We start from the raw sequence: 22,946 nt of genomic DNA, 5'->3' as shown, positions 1-22,946 counted from the left end.
TTTTTATAGTTGAACCCTTCAAGATTTTAAAGGCAGTACAAACACTTGATATCCTCGTTGTTTTCAGGAGCCAAATTTATACATACATGCTTTGTTTGGCTAGAAGATTTAGACAAAGATTTAAAAATACAGAAAGAATGGCAGAAGTACAGAATACAGAGTAAAAGCAGTAACACATTAAACTCAGCAGGTGTGATAAAAACCTCCTTTAAATGTGCTCTTGGTCAAGTATTACAAATGCTACCCATGAGTTGCTTCAGGAAACAGCAGTTAAAAAAAACACAAACACATCAGTTTGTGTCTGGCTATGTACTATGGCTATGTCCGAATGTCCTTTAAATATCCAGCAAAACCATCACAAGAGGCAATAATACTCTAACAGTCATTTGTATGAAATATCAGCACTCTGATAATTTAGATAATTATCTAATATTAATTGATGAAATTCTTACATATACATTTCACAGTTTAGATCTCATAGATAGAACAGAACTGCAGCTCATTCCTGGGGAAGATGGTCTTGTTGCTCCTTTTTGAAGCACCAGGTTCAGAAAGAATGGTAGAGGTTGTTTTCAAAGCTAACAATTCCATGTACAAGTGGTTAAGTAAGGCTATAGAGCAGCACTGGCCAAGTACTTACTGCAAGGATACAGGTAAGTTTTGGAAACAAGAGTCAGGCTGAACATTAACAGTCTGGGTGGCTCAGTAAGAAGGCACAGGTAAAAACCTTCAAACAAGCAGCCAGTGCTCATACCTTCAGATTATCAAATTTCATTTTGCTCTAATGGAGAAGAACAAGTACTTTCATCTCTTTTATACCTCAGCTAAGATTCATCCATGATGCAAAACCAACTGCAACCCACAAACAGAACAGAAAATGTGTGCTGATCACAGGAAATTCCCATTAACTGGATTAGCAGTGGAAAGAAAGTTTTGAAGGCTTCTTGCACAGGAGTATTTCCACAAACTAAAAGCATGCCTGCAATTTCAGAAGTAGCTGTCAATTTATAATTTAAATTAACTGAAAAGGAATTAGTATGGTTCATTAATGTGATGGGAACATCTCTGAAGAAAGTGATTATGGGGTTTACTCTCTGCAACTTCCTTCTCAGGAAGATACTACTCACCACTGAGCGACTCACCGTACCTTAAATGTTTACTACATTTAATTGTGTTGAAAGATTAAAGGAAATTAACGGTCAAGCAAACATGCATGCTCAAACCAGTTAAGTTCATTTATCATCCTTAAAAATACCTACTTGTATGGAAAATGCAAGACTTGTATAGAGGTAAAAATTACCATTGTGCAGGAAATCACTGGGAATAAAACACTTTCATTTCCCACAGCAGGATACACTAACACCAGAAAAAAATAGCATGAAAGGTGACATTGAGATTTCTACATATGACTTCATAATCAATACGGCCCAGTATCAGACTAATAAAGCATTAATAAAAAAGTGATCACATGTAAAGGAAATTACGCTTAAGATTTATCAAGTTGTTGGAAAGGATTATAAAGTAGGTGATGGTTATCTCGGGAATTTAAAAAAAAAACAAAACACCACACACCTTTTAACAATGTTTTTCTAATGCAGGAAGATTACCAAAAACATGTTGTTAGGATCTGTGGTAGATGTTACCCTGTTCAACATTTTCATAAACAACACAGAATATTAATAGTGAGGTCACACAGTTTGTTAATGGAATATTCATTGTCACTTTTAAGCCTGTTAAAGAGAGCTACAGAAAGATTTCACAGTACTGAGCAAATGAATTCCATTTATTACATATTTCCAAAAGTGGATAAATGTGAAGAAATGTGGGTGAACCAGCTGACTGCATACATTTATGAGTTCTAGCTTACTCAAAAGATATTTTAGTTATGGATGTTCTCTAAAAACACATACCTGCCAAACAATTTTTGACTACTGCTGAGCTGCTAAAAGAGCATTAAGAAAGTAACAAAACATTGTTTTTGTGTGCCAATATTTTTAATACTGCATGCAGCTCCATTTACCCTATCTTTAACAGTTCACAAAAACAGTGAGAATCATTTAAAACACCGTAACAGTTTTCATGAAAGTAGTACACTAGCTTCAGGGTTACCACAGATGTAAAAGTACTAATAGGCATTTTGGCACTACATGCATTAAAAAGTCTACTTGAGTAACCAAAGGGGAAAAAACAGCAACCAGAAGCATAGAATATTGCTCCTTGAATTTTAAGAAGTAGATTAAAATTTATTCTTATTGTTATTTTTTAAAGTGACAGAAAGGGCAGTCATTTTTTGCCTTCCATGCAACAAAGAACTGCAGGATCATAGTATAATTTATCAAAAGACCAGCAGAAGTGAGATGGTCGCTAATTCCTCGCTCAAAGCAAGGTGAACTACGTAAGCAAAGCTGCTCATGTTGCCCACTCAAGTTTTCATCATCTCCAAGCAGAGATTTCACAGCCCCTTTTGGAATCCTGTTCCCATGTTTGAATACTTTCACAGTGAAAATTTTTTCTCCTTGCATTCAGTTGCAATTTCTTGCATTGCATCTTGTATCAGTCATCTCTCTTCAGGCACTGTGCACCTCTGAGAAGCGTCTGTCTCTGTTCTCCATACCGTGCCATCAGCTGAAACATCTCCCCTTAGCCTTTCCTTTCTCGGGCCAGCAAACCCAGTTCTCAGCCTCCTTTTGTGCATTGTCAGATTAATGGCTGCTGCTCTGCATGCTGAATTTGGTCTGCATTACTGCTGAAGTGTGAGCTTTGGCCTCCACTTCCATTTAATTAATTACAAAATTGATTTTTTTTTTTTTTAAGCTCAGAAAAAAATCCCATGAAGTAAAAGCCTTCGTGATTTTCAGCAAGTACTATTAAACAGAAATATCTACAAGACAATTATTTTTCAAGAAAAAGAAACATGCTGGGTTCTTTGGGTTCTTTTAAAATGAAAGCACCGAGTGAGCTTTTCTCCTTTAAGAAAAATCACGTACTTAGGTTTAAATGCATCATGTAGCTCTCTTAAAAGCTGCTCCCTCTGTTTACTCATTGTCAAAGGGACTTGACCTTTCATAATCAAGAATGAAAACACAAAGTGGAAATGCATCTTACAATAGCTGGAGAGCACTTGGTTTCTTTAAGAACCTGGCATTAGTTTTGATTTGATCTGGAGCTGAAAGGTTATCTAAGGTGGCCCAAGCTCAGAGAAACCAGCATTACTGGGAGGTGCTTGATGCTGTGTTGGTACCCAACACAACAGAACCATCAGCTTTTACCAAGCTTTTCTAAGAATGCAAAATTTCTATCCAGATTCTCAGATATATACATGACAAGAATGTTACCACTGCCATTTTTAGTCATACCCTGCAGAAGAGCACTACATGGATATGGAATATAAACTAGCTTCCACGGTCCCTTGCTGAGGATTACAGGAAGCACATGACAAGAACAGGCAGTTACCACTACAAAAAAACAACCCCACAAACTTTCATAAAATCCAAATTAAGTTAAATAATTACAAAGTTGAGCATCAAAAATTTTTGCTACTCTGGAAGGCAGAGGACAGCAAACAATGAGGTATTTCAAACAGGTCACAGCCTACAGGAAGCACCGGTGGGAGCTGACACAGGGTCAGGGCGTTCTCATCCTCCTTCCCACACAACTTTTACCACATCTTGCAAAGTACCGTGCAAATCATTTTGGAAAAGCATGAACAGGCAACATTACCAATTCCACTAAGCAACTAGACTGCCAAACTAACTTCTATACTCTGTTAATTCTGGCAATGCAGACCAGAGCAGAGTTCTACCAATATTTTGTTCAAATATCTGAATATCTGTCTTGACTACATGAAAACACTGGTTTTCAGGCTAAGAGCAGTCAACTGCATTCCTAATGAAAAGCATACCCTCTCCAAACGAATACATGTAGCCCTTTATAATCTGCCTACACAAAGGATCAAGATCATTTTCTAACTGCACTCTGTCCTACAGCTACAGCTTCCTGCAAGACAACTCACCACAGTAAACACGAACTGGTAACTGAAGCCTAGTGACAAATGTTAACAGTTTGTTGTAATCCATGCTGCTTTTACAGCAGCTTTCTTTGCTGGAAGCACTGAGATGGAAATCAGAAGGTCCTGATTCCTTCCCCCAGGCCTCATCTCAGTTACTTGGATCAGGGCCCTGAGTGCACTCCCGTCACCCTAGGGGTTTCGCTGCCAGAAGGGCTCCATAAGGAGAAAGAAGCATTTTGAAAAACCATCCTGCTCTGCTTCCCTCTTTGCTGTAAAAATCTTACATTTGCAATACTCAATAACCCTCTTCTCTGCTATCCTTACGTTCATAGCTAGTGACCTCCACACAAGGATCCTACAGGAACTCTCCATGCAGATACCCCACAACCAGTTGCTTCACCTACTCCATCTTCGCTTGTTTCACAGCCAACTGCACACACACACACAAGCCTCTATACTGAGGACCACAAACCACAACAGCTATTTCGTAGCCATAACAGCTGCTCAAATTGAAACTGATTCTCTTTAAGCTTGCAAGGTAAGCTTTCGGTTCACTGCGATCACTAAAGCCAAGCAGTCGAGCTGACCATTATGTGCTCTGTACTCTAGGATGATCAATGCAGCCGCAGCAGCATGACTTGGGCCTCCTGGAAAGCCTGGTGTGGGTGGAATGACCAAGGGCTCACTACCCCAGTAGCCAAACACTCTTCCTGAGCCAGCGCTGTCAGCACAAGCAGATAACACACTAATGGCTGTGTGCCACTTGCCTTCACCGTGGACTGGGCTCTTCTGGTGCTTGGTGTTTTCCAGCAATGGGTCCAAAGTCATCTTCCGCAGACCTGATTTCTACACATTGGTCTTGGACAACTGCCAGCAGTCTATAATTGTGACAAAGGGCAGAGTCTCACTGTACCCAAACCAGAAAAGGAGAGCAGGTCTAGTGACAGTGATCAGGGTCAGCCAACAGTCCAGTGGTTGTGGAACATGTCCACAGTGAAGAGGCAAGCCAAACAAGGTGGTTAAAACATCAGGACCCTGAAAGGCAAGGCACACAGCCCAAGACATGGCTGCAGCCTGGATGAGGTGGTGACCAAGGCCAAGGGCCTGAGCCTAAAGACAGCTCCTGAGCAAAGGGGGAACCCCAACAAGGCTTCTCACAGCCCTCTCTGTGACAGCCATATTGAAGAGCTGATCTTGAGCACCAGCTGGGGTATTCAGGGCCCTGACACCTCCTATCCTACAAATCCCCATTGTTCCTCCAGAGACAGCAGCAGGAGACAGTAAGATGTTGACACCCTTATTTCCTATTCACAAGGTTCTAAACATCACTTTTTAAAAACACCTGCATCTATTTTCCCAACTGTGGTGCTTTGGCAAAGCTACAAATAATCCAGACAATAAAGCTGTCTGCAGTTCAGGAGGGGGAGGAAGAAGAGGAGCAAGCTTCCACCTCTTGCCAGACCAGACTTTTTAATTCTGCAAACTTTACATACTCCTTGTAATCCAGGTATAGAAAGTGTATTAGAATTAATTTTAAAAGCAAGATTGCAATTTTTATTTTCAAGTAATTCCTGATAGTCTGCTCTACAAAAATCCCTATCCTTTTTCCCCACTCACCCCAAATAAGATTAAGACCATATAGAGTATTTTACCCTCCAATGTAAGGGTAAAATAAAATACAATACACAATCTCAAACTTTTACTTTAAACACTGTATGAAATTTGTCCTAAAGCAGATTTACTTTTTAGTGGGGAAGCCTTTTTGTAAGTTAAAATTCTAGCACTTACAGCTGCAAAGAAAAGCACTTCTACTAGAAAATTCAACCCATGCTTCAACAGATGATGTAAGAGGACAACTGTAAAAGCTGCATGGATTAGAACAAACAGTAAACCTACGTCATTAGGCTTTAGAGCTATCAGCTCACTTTAGCTCCTATTCATTTTGAATATATAGTTCTGTTAGGATTCATTTTGGGCCCAAATCAGTACTGGTTAAATTGGAGCAGCTTGTGAGACGAGGTGCATACGAAAGAATTAACTTGTATGGATGGATGGATGAGATGCATTCTCTTCCCTGCCTCCCCTCACCTCTGAAGAGACTCCTCTGGGCTATAATACCAGACACCCATCTAACTTCCTACCATCTGAAAAATGCAAAATAATCCCCCCAGATCTTCCTTAATTGCTTACAAGAAAGTTGACTCTTTTCATTAATAAAAAACAAAACAACAAGAAACACAAACCTAACGACACAACCCTTAACCTCAACCTTATTAGCATATTATCCTGTGCACCAAAAATTTAGTATTTACAAAAGTAAATTTCTGAAGTTTCTTAAAATGCACTTCCACAATTGCTTCCACAATTACGTATTTGATTTGGGCAACAACAGGGATAAAAGAATCACTGACGTGAACCCTTTTATCATATTAAGACAAAGGATTATTGCAGTTCATCGTTATAATACTTCATAGCTCTGCCTCCAACCTTTGTTTTTCTCTAAAATTCACTTGTGCCTTTAAAAGATGGGGCTTCTACCCTTCCAAAACGAAGCACAAATCAGGAAATTAAGGTGATTTGCACAGACGGAAGAGTGAAGGCCTGTCTACAGTTCAGGCAGTCGCATTTATATTCCCTTGACAACAGCAAAGCCCTTATTCTAACTCAAGGGAATTTTACCACATTTCCCCCCCACACTCACAGACCAAAATTAGAGTCTTCTAGAATACATCTAGTCTCACTTCAGACAAAGAAGGGTAAGGCTCTTGTAGAGATAAAGAGAAACCATGATCTCTTCATATACGAAGACAACTGCTGCTGCTCAGAGGAGCAGGCTTCTGAGCATTTTGTTTATTTCAAAAACTAAATAAATAAATTAAATCACCAAACTTCCAAAGCAAAATATTTATAGTGATGGGAATATTCATTAAAAAAAATAAAAATCTTTTCAGTACTAACAGCTAGCCTATGCCAGGGAAAGCCGAGAAGGAAAAGGTAATCAAGAACAGTATCAGCTGTGTTTCTTGCATATAAGTGCCATTGTTCAAGCTGTGCTGATCCCATCTAATAAATGCTCTGCTTTCCTAAAAAGTTCTAAAACAAAGCCAGCTTGAGGAAGACATTAAAAAAAATAAATGCTTTGATTGGTTACGAAGGTTGTTTATGGGCATGTAAAAACACAAAGAAACACAGAGCGATGCAAAATTCCACTAACCGCAAGAATACACAGCGAGACACACACCTCAATATTATCTAAAAAAAAAGAAGTCGGGAGAAAATGCATTTTCCTAAGGGACTACGTAATGTGTAGGTTTGCAGTGCAGCAATTCCGTAGCTCCAGGAGCACACGTTTCTGTGCAGAAGGCTAGCAGCGAGGGCTGCGCAAGCCAGCAGGCAGATCAGAGCTCGCTTCTTAGCGCTGAGCCGCATCTCCTGGGCTGCAGCACGGCTCTGCGCCCCCCGAGGGGCACCGCTCCCCCTCCCCGGCCACCAGGCCCGGGGCTCCTCTCCCCGGCTCGGCTCTCCCCCTGCCCCTCGCGGCACCTTCGCATCCCTCGGCACCAAGCCGAGGGCGCAGACCCGGCGGCGGCGAACCCCTCGCGGCTCACCTCGGATGTGCAGCAGGGCCAGGGGCTGGAAGGGCCCGTTGGGACCGGCCGCGTCCACCACCACCATCCTGCCGCCGGCCCGGTTACATGTCAACATCGGGGCTGCGCCGGGGGGAGGCAGCCCGCTGCTTACGGCGAGAAACCAGCCTCCATTTTAGGTCGTTTTTTATTATTTTTTTTTATTTATAAAAAAAAAAAAAAGGCAGAAACTGAGGCGCTGTGCAGCTGGAGGGAACTGGCTGCCGGGTGATGTCAGCGGGCGGCAGCGGCCCCATTGGCTGAGGGCCGCAACTTAAAATGACACCGGGCGAGACGCGAATGGGAGGCGGCCGCGCCGGGCCCGCGCCTCAGGCACCGGGCCTGGGGGGGGGCCCCTCGCAGCCCGGCTGGGCCGCCGCGCTCTGCTCTTCTTCCCCGCCCGCTAACAGAGGTTAAACGCCTGTTAAAACGGCGTATGGGGTATTTTGCCCCTCCTCCTTCCCCCCTTTTAGGGGAAAAAAGTTGAGAGTTTCTGCCAAGAATTGCCACACTGGAGGTCAGCTCCACAGTGGAAAAATACTGCGTCGAGGGCAGCGTCTCCAACGGCTTTGGCTTCCCCAAGCCATCTTGGAAGGTGGTTCCCAGGAAGATAAATGCCTTTCACTCGTTATTAGTATTTTTTTTTTTTTTTTTTAAATATCAGACTGCACAAGCTTTCCCAAGAAGTGCTTCACAAATGGCTCCTAGTATGAGTCTGTTACAGACCAATGTCACCCAATTGTTCAGCTCCTGAATGCAATCGCTCATTGCATGCTCATTTCAGTGTCTCTTTCATTCCAGAGACTGACCTATCTAAAGTCAAACCTAACACTGTCAAACTTCAATATTGCAAGATCCATGCAAGTTCAATTATTATAAGTAACTCAAAAAATATTTAAAACTGAAGTATCACATCAATAAGAACCAGAGCATGGTCACACAAAAAACATTTCACTGCATAATCCTGATAACACAAGAAAGTACTATAAATGTTTAATTTTTTTCCTTAAATTACTTGAGGTATTTGCAACACAACACTGTAAGCGCCATTTTCTTTATCACCGAGGATTTGAACATGTATTTTCACAAAGTGTTATTTGAAGGACTGTTTTGTCTCCTAGATACCGCACCTCTGGGAGTGATGCTCAGAGACGTAAGCAATATTGTATTTGTACCATCTCCAGATTGGTGCTTCTCCACAAATACTATTTGCACCAGTACACCACCTTTCAGTATTTAAATTACCTATCTACAACATTTTCCTATCTGATACCAGCTCAAAAGAGAAGTACATCCAAAAGAAGAGACTTTTCAGTTACATAATTTGCTTACGAAAATTTGGAACAAAAATGTTCAGGCATATGCGTACCTAGCTGAAAAAATTGTATTGCTCTATACACCAAAGGTAAGTTAGAGCTGTACTGAGCATTATTAAATTAGATGAAGGAAAAATACTAATTGGGATATATAAGAGGAATATTACCCATTTGATACACGGAGAAATCAATTGGATTTACTGACTGATGACTGGGCCTGATTTAAAGTAGTAACTCATGGATGTATCAGTTTAAGAACAATGCAAGCCTGGTCTCCTTTAGGCTCTTTCATCAATCTAGAAACAGACAATTAAAATATATATCCAGGTGCTCTTTTTTTTTTTTTTTGAGGGGGGGGGAAAGTTGGTGATGAAGAGGTCTAGACAGAGTATCCAAGTGTTTTAAGAAGTAGTTATGGAGATGGAGAGAATTAGTTTTTCTACAGTCACTGTAGTTAAGTAATCTTCCTTGATGTAGGAGGAATTTAAGTTAGACATTAAATGAAAGCCTCTCACAATAAGCATAGTGAAACAAAGTAAGACTGCAAACTTTCTCTCCAATTTAAAAATGGACAAACATAATGAGTGATACAAATGCTCTTGATCCTGCTTTTGAGTACAGGAAAGTGGAATACGTGAACTTCTGATACAATCTTAAACCTTTCTCTAATGCTGCAGGGATTCAGATCACTTGTCCTTCTAGTCTAGGCAAAACCAAGGGAGGTGTACTCTCAAAAGAGTCAGCTTTTGTATTTCTATATCCCTTGGGTATACCCTAGATATGAAGCTTTAATCTTATAAAACAAAGGCTACCACAGAGATATGTCGTTAACAGAACTGGATTTAAAATAAAGCCAAGACTGATCTCAAAGTGTTCTGCAAGATCTTGATGGATAAGCGAAGAAAAAAAGCTCAATATTTTCACACACAATTTTATGAGCAAATTCTGTTTTTCTTCCACATCTAAAGTACAATTAGGCTGTTCTACAATGATAAGCCTCAGTATGATGAAGCAAAAAATTGTGTTTAAAATTCCAGTTTATCTGGTAACCACATCTTTAAAAGAGCAGCTGTATCTCCTCCTCTCTACTCACATCTTTGCTTTAATGGTAGCTGCTGCTTCTGTTTGAAACTCCCTGCAAATACAGAAGTGGATATGAAGACTGCTGGTACAATGGTACACAATTTATCTACTGTACTGGAACACAACAGAATAAAAAGGGAACATTACCTTAGTTACAGTGCCATTTCCTACTTTATCCATAAGCATGGCTTGAATAGTTGAAGGCTCATTTGCAAAAATTTCTGTAACAGTTCAGTAAATCAACCCCCCTACATTGTTCTAAAGAGAGTAAGTGATAAATGTGCAGTGCTAGCAGTAGTACTGGCAGAGCACTAGATCACGTTCAAGTAAGTTTTCTCTTGTGAAATACCCATATCCTGTTCACATTTCTTCCTCTTTGCAGGACTCTTCCATCTAAGGCCAGTACTTACTAAATTATCATGAAACTTGCTCAAACAGCCACAATGGAGTATATCCCTGATGTGCTTCTTGCAGGGTGCTAGGGGAGCTGGAGAACTTCAATCTTTACAAGACCTTTTGCTCGTTATCAAAATCTGCTATCTGTTCACCAGTTATGCAGACTACACACTCTGCTCAGGAGGTTTGTATAGCTGTTCTTTGCTTCAGCCTTACAACATTTGATTTGCCACCAAAAGAAAATATCTATTTAATTTGAATTAATTTGAGCAACTTCATGGGTAAAAAAAATTGCAAAGAAAACTGAATTAGCAATTGATTTTCTAATGGGAAGGGAAAGAAGGTTAGGACAAATAGAACACCGTTAATGATTATCAATAGGAGGAAGAGGTTATTTGAACAAATTTATGGAGACACTTTCATTGCAAAAGAATCAAAAAAACATTAATTCTAAAAATGGCAGCTGAAGTTAACAAATTAATGAAAAAATATATTGACAGCATAGCAAAAATGTAGCTATTACACATTTCCTCTGAACCTGCTTCTCACTCCAAACTTCCTGACAATAGGAATGAAGAAAAATCCTATCAAGTTCTCAGGATTTAATTGTTACATTTAGGATCCAGCAGGACAGCTGGTGAATTCTCTTTATACCGAGAGGCTATGTGGCATTTCCTTCAAAACAAACAGTCCATTTAGATTGTGATGTAAAAACAAACAGAGAAAATACCAGAAAAAAAAAACAGTCACCTGTGCAAAGCTTGCCTTTATTTCTGTTCTGAACTAGTTACTGTTCTAACTACTAGTGACATAACCAACAACACAAAAGACAAAAATTCACCTGATTTTAGTTATTTCCATCAAAACACCTTAAACAAAGCTGTTTACCACTCAGAATAAGTGAGGAGTCTGAGCTTTTATAATGAGGAGAGGGAAACGTTATTTAGCCTGAACTCCAAGGTAACTGAAGGCATAACTCCATGAATATTGAAGTTGCAATTCCTCAGCAACCTAAGCCAGTCTAGTTGCAGACAGCTTCAATCCTCTTCCCACATGCCCTTCCACTTCAGTCCCACAGTTGTGAAGGCTGAGTCCACTAACCCAACAGAAAGCCACTTACATTACTGTCAGGTTGCTTTTCTGTTAGGTTAGACTTCCACAGGAGTCTAAACTGAACTAAGTCTTCCAGAGCTGCTGCTGCAATCCTGCCTCTCCTGAGGCACATGCGCCTAACTGTCTGCAGCCCTGTACCTTTGTGCTCGTGCAGCTGCATGGTTGAACCAGATTAGGAAACAGAGCAGAGTTGAAATGAGAAGGAAAGAGGTTGGGATGAGCCAGGTCAGTACCATTATCTGGCTCACCAGACAGCCATGCAGAAAGGAGAATAAACACGTGGGAATAAACACGTCCAGGTAGACCCAACTTAATTCTCCCCCCCACACACACTCCACCAGCAATTTTCTTCCCTTTAAACAACAACAAAAAAAATTACCACTCACAAATGACAGATATAGAAAAGCGTCTTGTTACTGCCATCAACAGTGAGTTCAGAATGTTACTCCAGGACAATAAAACTGTTTTAGGGGAGGCGAACACATTAGGTACTACACAGTCTGGAAGAGAAGCCACAGCAATAGGAAGGATACTGGACTCATACAAGGCTCTGACTAGATTCCAAAGGACAGGCAAGAGGAAATGTTCTTGTCACGGGAACAGAGGCAATGAAAACCATCTTAATACCCAGCTATCAAAAAAAAAAAAAAGCAAATAATTAAAAAAAACACTTGGATAAATAAAACAAGTGTGAATTATCATTTGGCTTCCTTAAAGAGCTCCTAAGACTGAAGCATGGAGAAATACAGTACTGTACCTTTAATGTTGAAAATCTAAAAATATTTGCTTACTAGAGTACAGGAAAAAATTGATTAAAAGTGAAATTGGCAAACATCTGCCCATGGCTGAATTTGTCTCTGTCTGGATCTCCCTGTATTTGCATGGTCACTGTAGCGCACACAGACTCAGTGCCAAGTTTTACTTCAGCCAATACCGTATACTCAAAAGACTTTTTAGGAGGGAAAAAAAATACTAGATAACTGAGTTCGGAAAGCTGTACAACATGAATTCATTAGTTACCTTAAAAGAACTGTGTTTTAAAAATACAATCTAGTGCAAAAACATACTTCCCAGGGTAGATAACAGAGACACTTTTCAAGTACTGACACTATTTTAACCAAGCCTTGTATAAAACCTAATGTACCAAACTCATTCCTGTATGGGGTCTTAATTACATAGATCACAAGTCATTCTCTAGAAGCAAATGACGCTTAAAAAAACACATTTAAGAGTAAAACCTTGAAAGCATGCTAGTCATTCAGCAGATGCATTTAAACATATAAATATTGAATACAACATTTGATTAGTACAGGTCTTAAGAAATTAGAACTTCAGTGCAGTGAAAAAAAGTTTAGGTATCATTACAATGAAAACCTGTGCAACAAAAATATGTTCTTTTTGTAAACACAGGCATAATAAAAGACATTTTAAGAAATCTAAACTCTGAACATACAGGTTAAAATCCAGGATTTAAAATATGGTATTGTCTTATTTTCCATTTTTATGGATGCTATCCAGGCTTCGGTGGAAACAAGTTTGGTAGGAAAAGCTGCCAGTGACAGATGTAGAGCATTCTTCTAACACTTTCAGCTGCTGACTAATGAGTAGGTGTTTGATAGGGCAGTTGAAATGAAAAATGGCTCATTAATCCAAGCCTGTGATTTCATGTAAAGCTAGCTAAAGAAAAAAAACACTCAAGCAAAGTATTTCTCTCTCTTTATAACCCCTTTTTGGGGTGTATTTATTCACTCACAAGGTATCATATTTCTTTATCTTTAAAATGTTATAAAAATAATTAATACTGGATAATTGCTAAATACTTTAATGCTTTCATAATCATTAAATATTAAAATATTTACTGATTTGACAGCATACTTTCCTGTATGAACACTAAACAACTGCCAGCTTTTGCTGTACAAGATTTCTGTGTTTACCACTCACATTTGTTTCAATAATTCTTCCAGACATACAAAGTTACTAGATGAAGGTGGCGAAGAAAGCCTCCACAGTTCTTTCACATGATACAATACACACATTCACTGACAACTAAACACACTGATGTAGGACCTTCTGTAGTACTTTCCTTTACAGACTTTTTGTTTCAGTAAATTCAATAGAAAATTAGGCTGCCAAAAATACTATAATAGCACGAACACAGCCAGGACCAGAAGAATAGCACTTAGCATACCGAGTTAGCCCAATGTAGTTCATGTACAACAGAGAAAAGCATCATCTGTTTCACAGAACTGTATTCATCGATGTTTTGCATGAGAATGAATTTGTTTGGCCTCACTGTTTTGCCTTTTACATGCATTACGTCTCAGGGCAAATTATCTTTTATAGTAGCATTATCTTGTTAAATCTACCACCTCACTTTGCATAACATACTTTTAGCTAAACAGCGTTGCTACCACCTTGCAGCTGGACAAAATTCTTTATTCACTATGAATACACACAAGAAGTGCAATTAAGCCGGAATGGCTGAAATACTGCACCTCCATTCTGGTTTACAACTGGGAGGAGGTTTTTGTGACAGAAGCAGCATTAAACATTGAGACTTCTAGTCTCAACAGCTTATAAGAAAAACACTCCTCAAAGCCTTAAAAAGGTCCTTTATCTCTATGGTTCCTATAAATTCAGGTAAATTATGGATACCCAGCTTCTTCTGTATCAGAGAAATAGATGGCAGTTTTAAACAAGAAATTAACACACTGAGCATGGACTTATCCTGATGAGAGTTTGGGGAAGTTACCAACGTACGTGGCTGTATTTCCCCATAGCACAGAGGTCAATACTTCATTTGCTTTTTAATTTACCTTGATCTCAGTTTTGCTTAGCTATCTGTTCTCTGTGTTGAGATACACGTAGTGGTCTTCCATTTCTGACCACTTCAGAAACTCTCACTTCTTCCTTCCTCATGGGTACAACGGTTTGATCAATGAATATTAGGCCCAATTTTTATTTTTATTTATTTATTTTTTTTAAAGTATTTCAAGTCTTAGAATCTTAAAATTCAATCACTTCTTCTGCAATCTTGATTCATCAGATTTTAATATTGTATAGAGAATGAAAACAGAGCTATCTCCTAGACATCCACTTATGACTTAAAAGCATTAGGAAAGTTTTAATAACACTTGTCTCTCTATCAGAGTCCTGTATCACAGACAGACAAGTTGAGACACTATCCTCAAGTTTTCTCCTTGCACAAAACAGGCTCAGAATTTGGCATACCTCTAGAAATCTCTGGTTGGAAAAATTAAAAAAAAATAAAGAAACCACACACTTGAGGTGAAACGTGCTCAGAAAAAAATGTTACCCTTCTGACCTGTCATGGTCATTGCTCCTCACCCTGCTTTTTTTTTAAAAAAAAAAAAAAAAAAAAAGTTTTGACTTATAGCCTGATTTCACCAAACCACTAAATCAGAAACACATCTTCACCAAAATGTCAAAAACAGCATTAATCAACACACAGCACGACATTCAACAATAAATACCAAAAATCTGTTAATCATATCATGTAGTTATGCTACACCAAAGCAGCACAATGTTGCATATTCTACACTGCTCAGCACTCAAGAGTTAGTCTAAACATCCACATCTGTCAACACAGCTCATTTCTTCCTACCTTGATATATATATACATACACACACCTTTATAAGAAGATTGTATCCCCGTTTTCCAAGATCAGAAATCCAACCCCAAGAGGGAAGTAGTAATTCTGTAAACAAATTAGGATCTGCATTTGAAAATAAAAGCTGAATTGCAACTGCCATCTATTAGATTATATGAAACAATGTTCACCTTCATGTAAAAAATGAAAACAACCCCCAAACAAAACTACGACACTGGTGTCATGGGAGTCCTCTATGAGGCTATAAAGCAAATTTCCACCCAGCTTTAAAAAAAACACAGAGACATGCTACAAAAATAGCATATTTTTGATTTTTTTCCAAATTTGCATATGCATGACTAACACATACTCATGGGGAAATTCTTCAACACTTTGGAGTATCCAGGAGCACTAATTTAAAAAAAAAAAATATTTTAGAAGTGACAGAGAACATCATCTTTTAATGAATACTCCTTGCAGGTTAAAGCTGGATTTGTGACACAACTGTATTCGACAGTGTACAAAGTGTTTTACCCCAGTCAGGGCATCTTGAATATTGTATTCACGAATTCTCTTGCAACATTCTTCTGTGTATTGTAGGATTCAAACCAAACATAATTACAAAAAAACCCTCTCACCATTTTATACAAGTTTTCTAAACACTGCACGTTTACAGTTTACTAAAATCAGCACATCCTTACAAAAGTAACGTACAAATACAAGTATGCTCACCTGTCCATGCTGTCAAAATCCCTTGTAGCATATAAACTAAATGTACATTATGTACAAGGGAACATCTTAGAAATAATTAAGTAACAAGACTAGAATGGTGAAAAGCCTGTCCACCTGTAATGCAAGTATTTCTAAAACTATGAATTTTATGAGTACTTAATATTGTTCATTTTTGAATCATTAGCCTTACAATTTACTTTTCTGTATTAATAACTTTGCACAGCAGTGCGAATATAGTAACATGTAGGTTTCCTGTTAACTGTTTATGAAATGCCACATAGCTGGCGGGCCTGTTTTTTGTTATTTTTTGTTCTTTACCAATTACTCAGCAAGTCCATCAGAGCAGCACCTCGATGATGCAGTCCTGCAGATGTTAACAGTGGCACACTACTCATTTAGCAAGGGCCAAATATGATCTCAGTAAAATCAGAGAAGAAAAACACTTTAATTGTAAAAATATGCTTGCAAAAAGCTTTGAGTAGAAAATTCAGACAAGATTAAGTCTGATCATCTCCTAATAATTTAGATAGTAAGCTAAGCCTGACAAACATTCATCTGAGAATGTTTTCCTAAAGAAAACACTTGGGAGGAAAAACGCCGGATTTGGAAGTAAATTCAATTACATGTACTTCAAGCCAAAGGTGTAAAACAAACAACAAAAACAACAACAACAAAAAAAAGTAGAGTAAAAAGTTATCTTTCCCTTCCCTCAGCATTAAGCCAGATTACTGTTTAAGATTTTACAAAGACATCTGAATACTGGTCTTTGGATACTAAAAATTCCCTGTAAGAACTGAAGTGAAAATGTGTTATTGCAGACACTGAACATGTAAGCAACAAGTATGCGATTTATAACATCTCTAGATTCTATTCAAAAGTTTATCTTTAATGTCAATTATTGTTTCCTCTCAAAACTAGATTAATATAGCTAGTTTTTATAGTATAAAAACTAGATTAATGTAGGTGATTAGCATATATGTATCACACACAAGCTCTAGAGCTTTATCTAGTATAATGTAATAGGGTGTCAGAAGTTCATAGAGGTAACCTACACTACAGAGCTGAAGCGAAGATGACCCACTGACCCATCAACTTCACCAGATATAAGCACTGTAAATGCCAGCACATGGCAAACTAAATCACAGACACCATAGAATTATTTGGCAATTAACCACGAGGAAATTACCCATAGCATAACAACGAATTCCAGTCCCTTCCTTCAAGTTTAAAGGGGCACTTGCAAAGAACACAAACTACTTCAGTGTCAGTGGTCAGATACGTGTAAATATTGTTTTATACATTTATTAAACATTCATACTGAACACTTAGACTGTTTGTCTCTCTCAGAGAACATTCTATATTTGTTAACTTCAATACATCCTGAATTACAGAAAGCTGTTTTGTTAAGAGAGCTAAAATAATGGAACCGGTAAGTTTCTGAAAGCTGAAACACCCTTAATTATTTATACTTGATATAACCAAAGCATTAATCAGGAAGTTTTCAAATCATAACACCACAAAAAACATCTTTAGACCAACAAATATATATTTTTTTTCCAATGAATAGCTGAAAGCAAAGTCAACTTTTTGTAACATGTACCTATACTGCAAATCTTAGCTAATAAGGAAAACCAAATGAGCTTGAAGTAATGTAACACCAGGTCATTGGCACAGTTTTTCCATTTTGGTGAAAATTGGCAAGATCTTCTCACAACATTTGACCCTTAGATCCCAGTCCTGGGGGCAGCTCATCAGGGGTACTTCTGGGGTATCAGGCATACAAGCTGCCAGTTCTACCTGAACCCAGTCAGGCTGTGTTGCACTGTGCTGCAGAGAGCTTCGATAGCTTGCAACTCTGCTAATACATAGATCCCTGTGCTCTGCAATGCAATAGCATCATACTCTACTCAGAATTTCTATGTTTATCTCTATTCTTAGAGCCTCTTAACTCACAATTTATTTCCTATTCTTTTTGCGTTATCGAAGCTATCCAGCTCCTCCATTTCCTGAATAAACCGAGGTTCACAATGTTAATCGTGATCTGCTCCAATGAATACAAATCACGCTGCACTAATAGCAGTTAGCAGGGCAAGCAGGCTGGTATTTCCAGAAGCACTTTCACGCAACACCCAACACAAAGTTAGCAGCACAACTGAAGCCCAAGAATTGAGACTATTTCAGATTAACAGGCAAAGCGTTTCCCACATAAGAAATGTTGACTAAAAGCCATTTTGGCACAGAAGAAAGTGGCTACCTCTGGGATACCACAGGCCATTTAGAGCCTACCACTTACCGGCTTTCACAAGCCTAACATAGAATTTTGAATCCGTGAAGATGGCTCCATACCCAGTGTTTAAAATACATCTTGCATGTAGTGTCTCACACCACACAGTACTCAACTCACCAGCCATGACAATGTACATCTTTTGGCCTACTACACATCAAAAAAAAGGTTTCCCGGTTTCTGTAGCCACAGGAATAGAGCTACTCCTTAGGAATAACTAGAATTTGAAAGCTGGTTAAACACAGCTAAGCCAAAACAATGCTACATTCTTCCCAGCTCATCACTCAAGTCAAACCCACCTTAATCCTCTCAGTCTCTTTAAATTACAGCCTGCCAGCCTGCTTTAACTCCCATCCAGACACAAGCATTAAACACAGAGCTGTCCAAAAAGAAACTTTAGGAATCCCAGTCATGAATGAGTACATGTAGTGGGAACAGCAATTATACAGGCACCTGCTGTGATCCAAGAGACCGGACACAGCTTTATTAGTAAAGGTAGTAATTATTATCTATCACTAAATCAGTAATTGCACTAGTGTTTCATAACAAAGTTTGACTCTCGACAGCCTGGGGACACACATGCAGCATCATGAGACATCCACCAGAGATAAGCTCTTTTCTTTCCTTTCACCTGAGAGTACAGGGAAGTGATCACAGTCTGAAGGACAAATAATATTTCTATCATTTCTTGACATCTAGGTATGTTGCTTCAAAAACATTAGAACACACCTTAGTACTAATCTTAGGAACTGTCTATTACTGAATTCCAAGCAGGCAGTCTTCTGCCATACATTTATTAGTTTAAACTGCAACAGAGCCAAGGTGGAAACAAATCTAAAACTCCACTACCAAATCTCCCTGGTTCTTGGTGATAATACCAGTGATGGGACATTCCACTAAGTTCTCTCCATTCACCCTACCTCAGTAACACGGACTACGTTACCCCTCACCCATCTGCACTCATTTTTCTTGTTCCAACTCACGACTCGCTCCACTTTTAACTGAATGCTCACTTCTAGTCTCCCTGAACTGGCAGTCCTAGGCACTACCAGAAACACAATGCTTAAAAATGAACAGAATGAAGGTTCTAGAACAAGTAATGAGTATTTTTCTTTGCAGCTGAGTCTTTGTTCAAAGGGGTATGCTACTCAATAAGGCTGTACAGATAACTTATGAAAGCATCATTTGCTCATGTCACACCCTGGATGTGACATCCACGTATGTGCAACCTACTACATTAGTTTAAGAGATGACATACTATTCATGACCTGTCACATATATTATTAATATTCTTATTTAAAAACATTTAGTAAATATAAATGCTATTTTTTAAAATAGATTAACATCTTGAAGAATTTAAAGCCTCACATACAGACTACCATGATGAACAGACGATATTTCATATTCTTTTTGTAAAAACAGCATCTGTATGATGCGAATGTTGCAGCCTAATTTTGTCTGTGTGAAGAGCAGTACAGTTCACAGGGGCTGGGAAACTGGGTTCTTTATTTTCCATGAACAGTAATGCATGACAAGCAAGAGAGTAATGACGGGAGGAAAAAAGTCTTATCCCTTGACATTTTCACATTGCCTACAACTGTACTATTCAACATTTCAGAAATTTATTAGGGTTTCACTGCCAACTTTGAACACTGGAAAGCAATATGCATCATGCATCGAATCAGCATTAAATAAATTTTCAGGGCAAATCAATTGTTCATCCTTGATAGATCGGTACATCTACCAGACCTGGAAAATTCTGCCCTGACACTGCAGGGTACCATAAACACAATATGCTAACATGTAATAACATAACACAACATGGACAACAACTAAAACAAAGATGATAAATGCCACACTAGTGAAAGAAGAAATCAATTGTTGTCTTTTCTCCACAAACAGCCATAAATATCATTCTACATGATCACTAAGCCTTAAAACTGGAAAAGGAAAAATCTTGATTTCACCAAAAAGACATGACTTCACTTAACTCTGGAGTTAAGTCTAACTCTATGCTCTGGAGAATCAAACCAATGAACAGTAACAGACGAGATCTTCTCTCAATGCTAAGAGCTATCTTAGTACAAGCAAACAAAGTAGGGCTTGAGAATGCCACGCTAAGGACAGATGACTAATGTTTTGCAAAAAGCCCAAATATTCTGCTTTTATGCAAGATGATTGAATTTACTTTCACATAAACCTTGCTGGGTTAAAAAGACTTGGATATTTCCTATATTGACTGCCAAGAAGACAACAGACTGGATGTCCTCGTATAAGGAACGAAATGAAAAAAGACCATGTGTTTGCATATGCAAGTGTGTGCAAGTTTGCATATGTTAATATTTAATATATAACATATGTTTTTCAGATAAAAGAAGTATGATAGTTGAGATGCTTCTCCGTCTCATGCTCAAGATCCCCCACAAGAGTCATTCAAATTTAGAAAGACATACCTTTTAAAGCTGGCAGTTTTTGAAGCTCCCTGTTATTGCTAACATTAAACCTTGAAGAACTCTGCCGCTTTTCCTTTTTCAGTACTGTCTGTGGTGCTGGTACTTTGATTTTAGATAGCTGTGCTGGGGGAGGAGCGCTGTTCGATTTTTTGTTTGACACCTGTTTGAAAAGAAATGAAAAAAGTTAATTGTAGTTGAACTTACAGAGAACCCTCTAAGACTATTTTTTTTTTGTTGTTACAGGAATTAAGTTAAGCAAAATAACCTTTTAATCAAGATGTTCTATTCATCATCCTCTGAGTATATAGTTATTTATTCTTTTGTTCACTCTTTTCGATGAGTATTTCCATCTATACGAGTGTTACGGTACAGAAATAGATCATCCTGTTACATGCACTAACTAGCCCATCTATTCAAAGTTACCCACCAACCAAATACAAGTTTGCCAACAATGCAGTTCCTCAGCTATTCCCACCATTTGCATGTGAAGCCCAAATCTTCAACGTATTTGTCTATCTGACCCGAGCTTTGAAGTGATCAGGAACTTGTTTACAGCAGGTGAACCTTACACTGCCTGTTTGTACTATGCCTCACTGTCAGAGTCCTGACCTTGGCTAGGGTATTCAGGCTTTGATATAATATAAAAGTTAAAGGAATGAGCTGTCTTCTTGTAGCAGATTGAGCATTTCAGAAGCTGCTGAAGCTTCTTAAACGTACATGTAGCAGTTTACTGCCTATTCACAGCAGGTTGCTTTTATTGTAATATTCCTTACCAGATTGTTACTGTACTTCTGGATGAATTAAATAACAGAATCAGAAAAATGGTCCCCAGTTCACTCTATTCCCCAGACTACACTCAACAGTGCTCTCACTCAAGCTGAATAAAATGCATCATTAACAAAAGCCTGTCAGAACTTGTGATGCTGTTATTCTCTTTTTTTTTTTTTTTGAAGTAGGAAAAGCAGGTTTAAAGTAGGCAATAGTTAACTGTTTTTAAATATGAATGATTTCACAAGGTTGTTTTTTTTTTTTTTTTTTTTTTTTAAACAAGACTCATAAAACATCTAGGAGTGACCTACACCAAGAATATAAAAACAGTTGAGCGGGAAATCTTACTGCAAGCATTGCAATTCTTTTTACAGGATCTGAAATTGCTGTAGAAGCTTTTCAAATTTGCAAGCTATTTTACACTGAAGCATACATCTGAAAATATACCTTGACACTTTTCTCTTACAGGAAGAGACCATTGCCTCCTTTTCAGTAAGTGCCCATATGATAAGAAATAGGAAAAAGAAATTGGATGGAAATGGGATTCAGGATGGAAATCAGGATGTAATGCTACTATTTCTGCAGTTGAATGGATTTAATTAGAGTTTTGTTACATATAATAGATATGAAAGCAAAAGTTCATTCCTGCATGAGCTAACACCAAAAACATTTTCATAGAGATACAGCTAAAAGAACAGAAATGACTTTTCTTCGTGTTCTAAAGAGGATTTCCAGAATAGCTTATTCAATTAGCAATTTCCATATGGCCTGTGAGTGTACACATTCAGTGCACAAGAAAATGTTACCCTACATAACCATTTAGAGCCTCTAAAGGTAGATAAATTTAAGACAGTCATTTTATGCAAAGCTTGTTCTAGCAGCAAATGCTCTAACTGGCAGAGAAGTGTACATACTTCAAGAATAGATTAACAATTCTATTTAATTATACACACAGTACTTAATGTACTGAAAATATGACTGAAAGCAACAGTTAGATTTCATTAAACACATTTAAGATTCCCATTCTGCAAATTTACCATTAAAAGAGCAAAAATGCTTACAGCCTTACAGAACAAATAAAGGAAGAGACAATACATTGATCCCTACACATTTTAAGTTACCAAAAATATACTAAATTTTCAGTAAAAGTAGCATGCAATGGAGAGTTAAAAGCATTTACATCCAAGTGATGTCTGTTACTTTGCATTTTTGAGTATTTCTCTTTTTAATCTCAAACACAACGCTTAAACTTTTTGCTGAAATACGAGTGATCTGTGAGGTAGGTTCTACCCATTAACTCGGTTAAAAAACAAACCAAAATTGTGAAGCAACTAAGCAGAAAGAAACATAGCACTACAAAATTAGGAAACAATGATTTATCATGTGAGAAAAACTGATTTTGGTGTATTATAAACACTAATAGTGGATAAGTTCCTATACTTTCAATATGGTGCTGGAGCTTGGTGTTGTTTTTCTGAACTGGCTGTCTTCCCCTACCACCTGTTTTTTGTTCATTACTTGAAACAGGAAAAGTCACCTTCCTGTTTCCTCTCTT

The 22,946-nt window shown here is 38.3% G+C and overlaps 1 protein-coding gene across 4 annotated transcripts in view; it reads right to left on the bottom strand.

Annotated features, from left to right (window-relative positions):
• The window catches only part of PPP2R5C (protein phosphatase 2 regulatory subunit B'gamma), an 81,556-nt gene that overhangs the window by 43,549 nt on the left and 15,061 nt on the right, over positions 1 to 22,946 (bottom strand). For 3 of the 4 annotated variants that reach the window (XM_084287284.1, XM_084287285.1, XM_084287287.1), the window contains exon 3: positions 20,624 to 20,783. In XM_084287284.1, coding sequence (XP_084143410.1) covers positions 20,624 to 20,783 — 160 coding nt within the window. Of the gene's footprint in view, positions 1 to 7,617; positions 7,812 to 20,623; positions 20,784 to 22,946 lie in introns of those variants that run through there. The other variant, XM_084287286.1, reaches the window with a different exon arrangement.

Source organism: Netta rufina (genome assembly GCF_964035555.1).
Source record: "Netta rufina genome assembly, chromosome: 5".
Lineage (NCBI taxonomy): Eukaryota > Metazoa > Chordata > Aves > Anseriformes > Anatidae > Netta > Netta rufina.
Note: the sequence above shows the minus strand (reverse complement) of the source record. Positions and strands in the feature narration are given on the sequence as shown.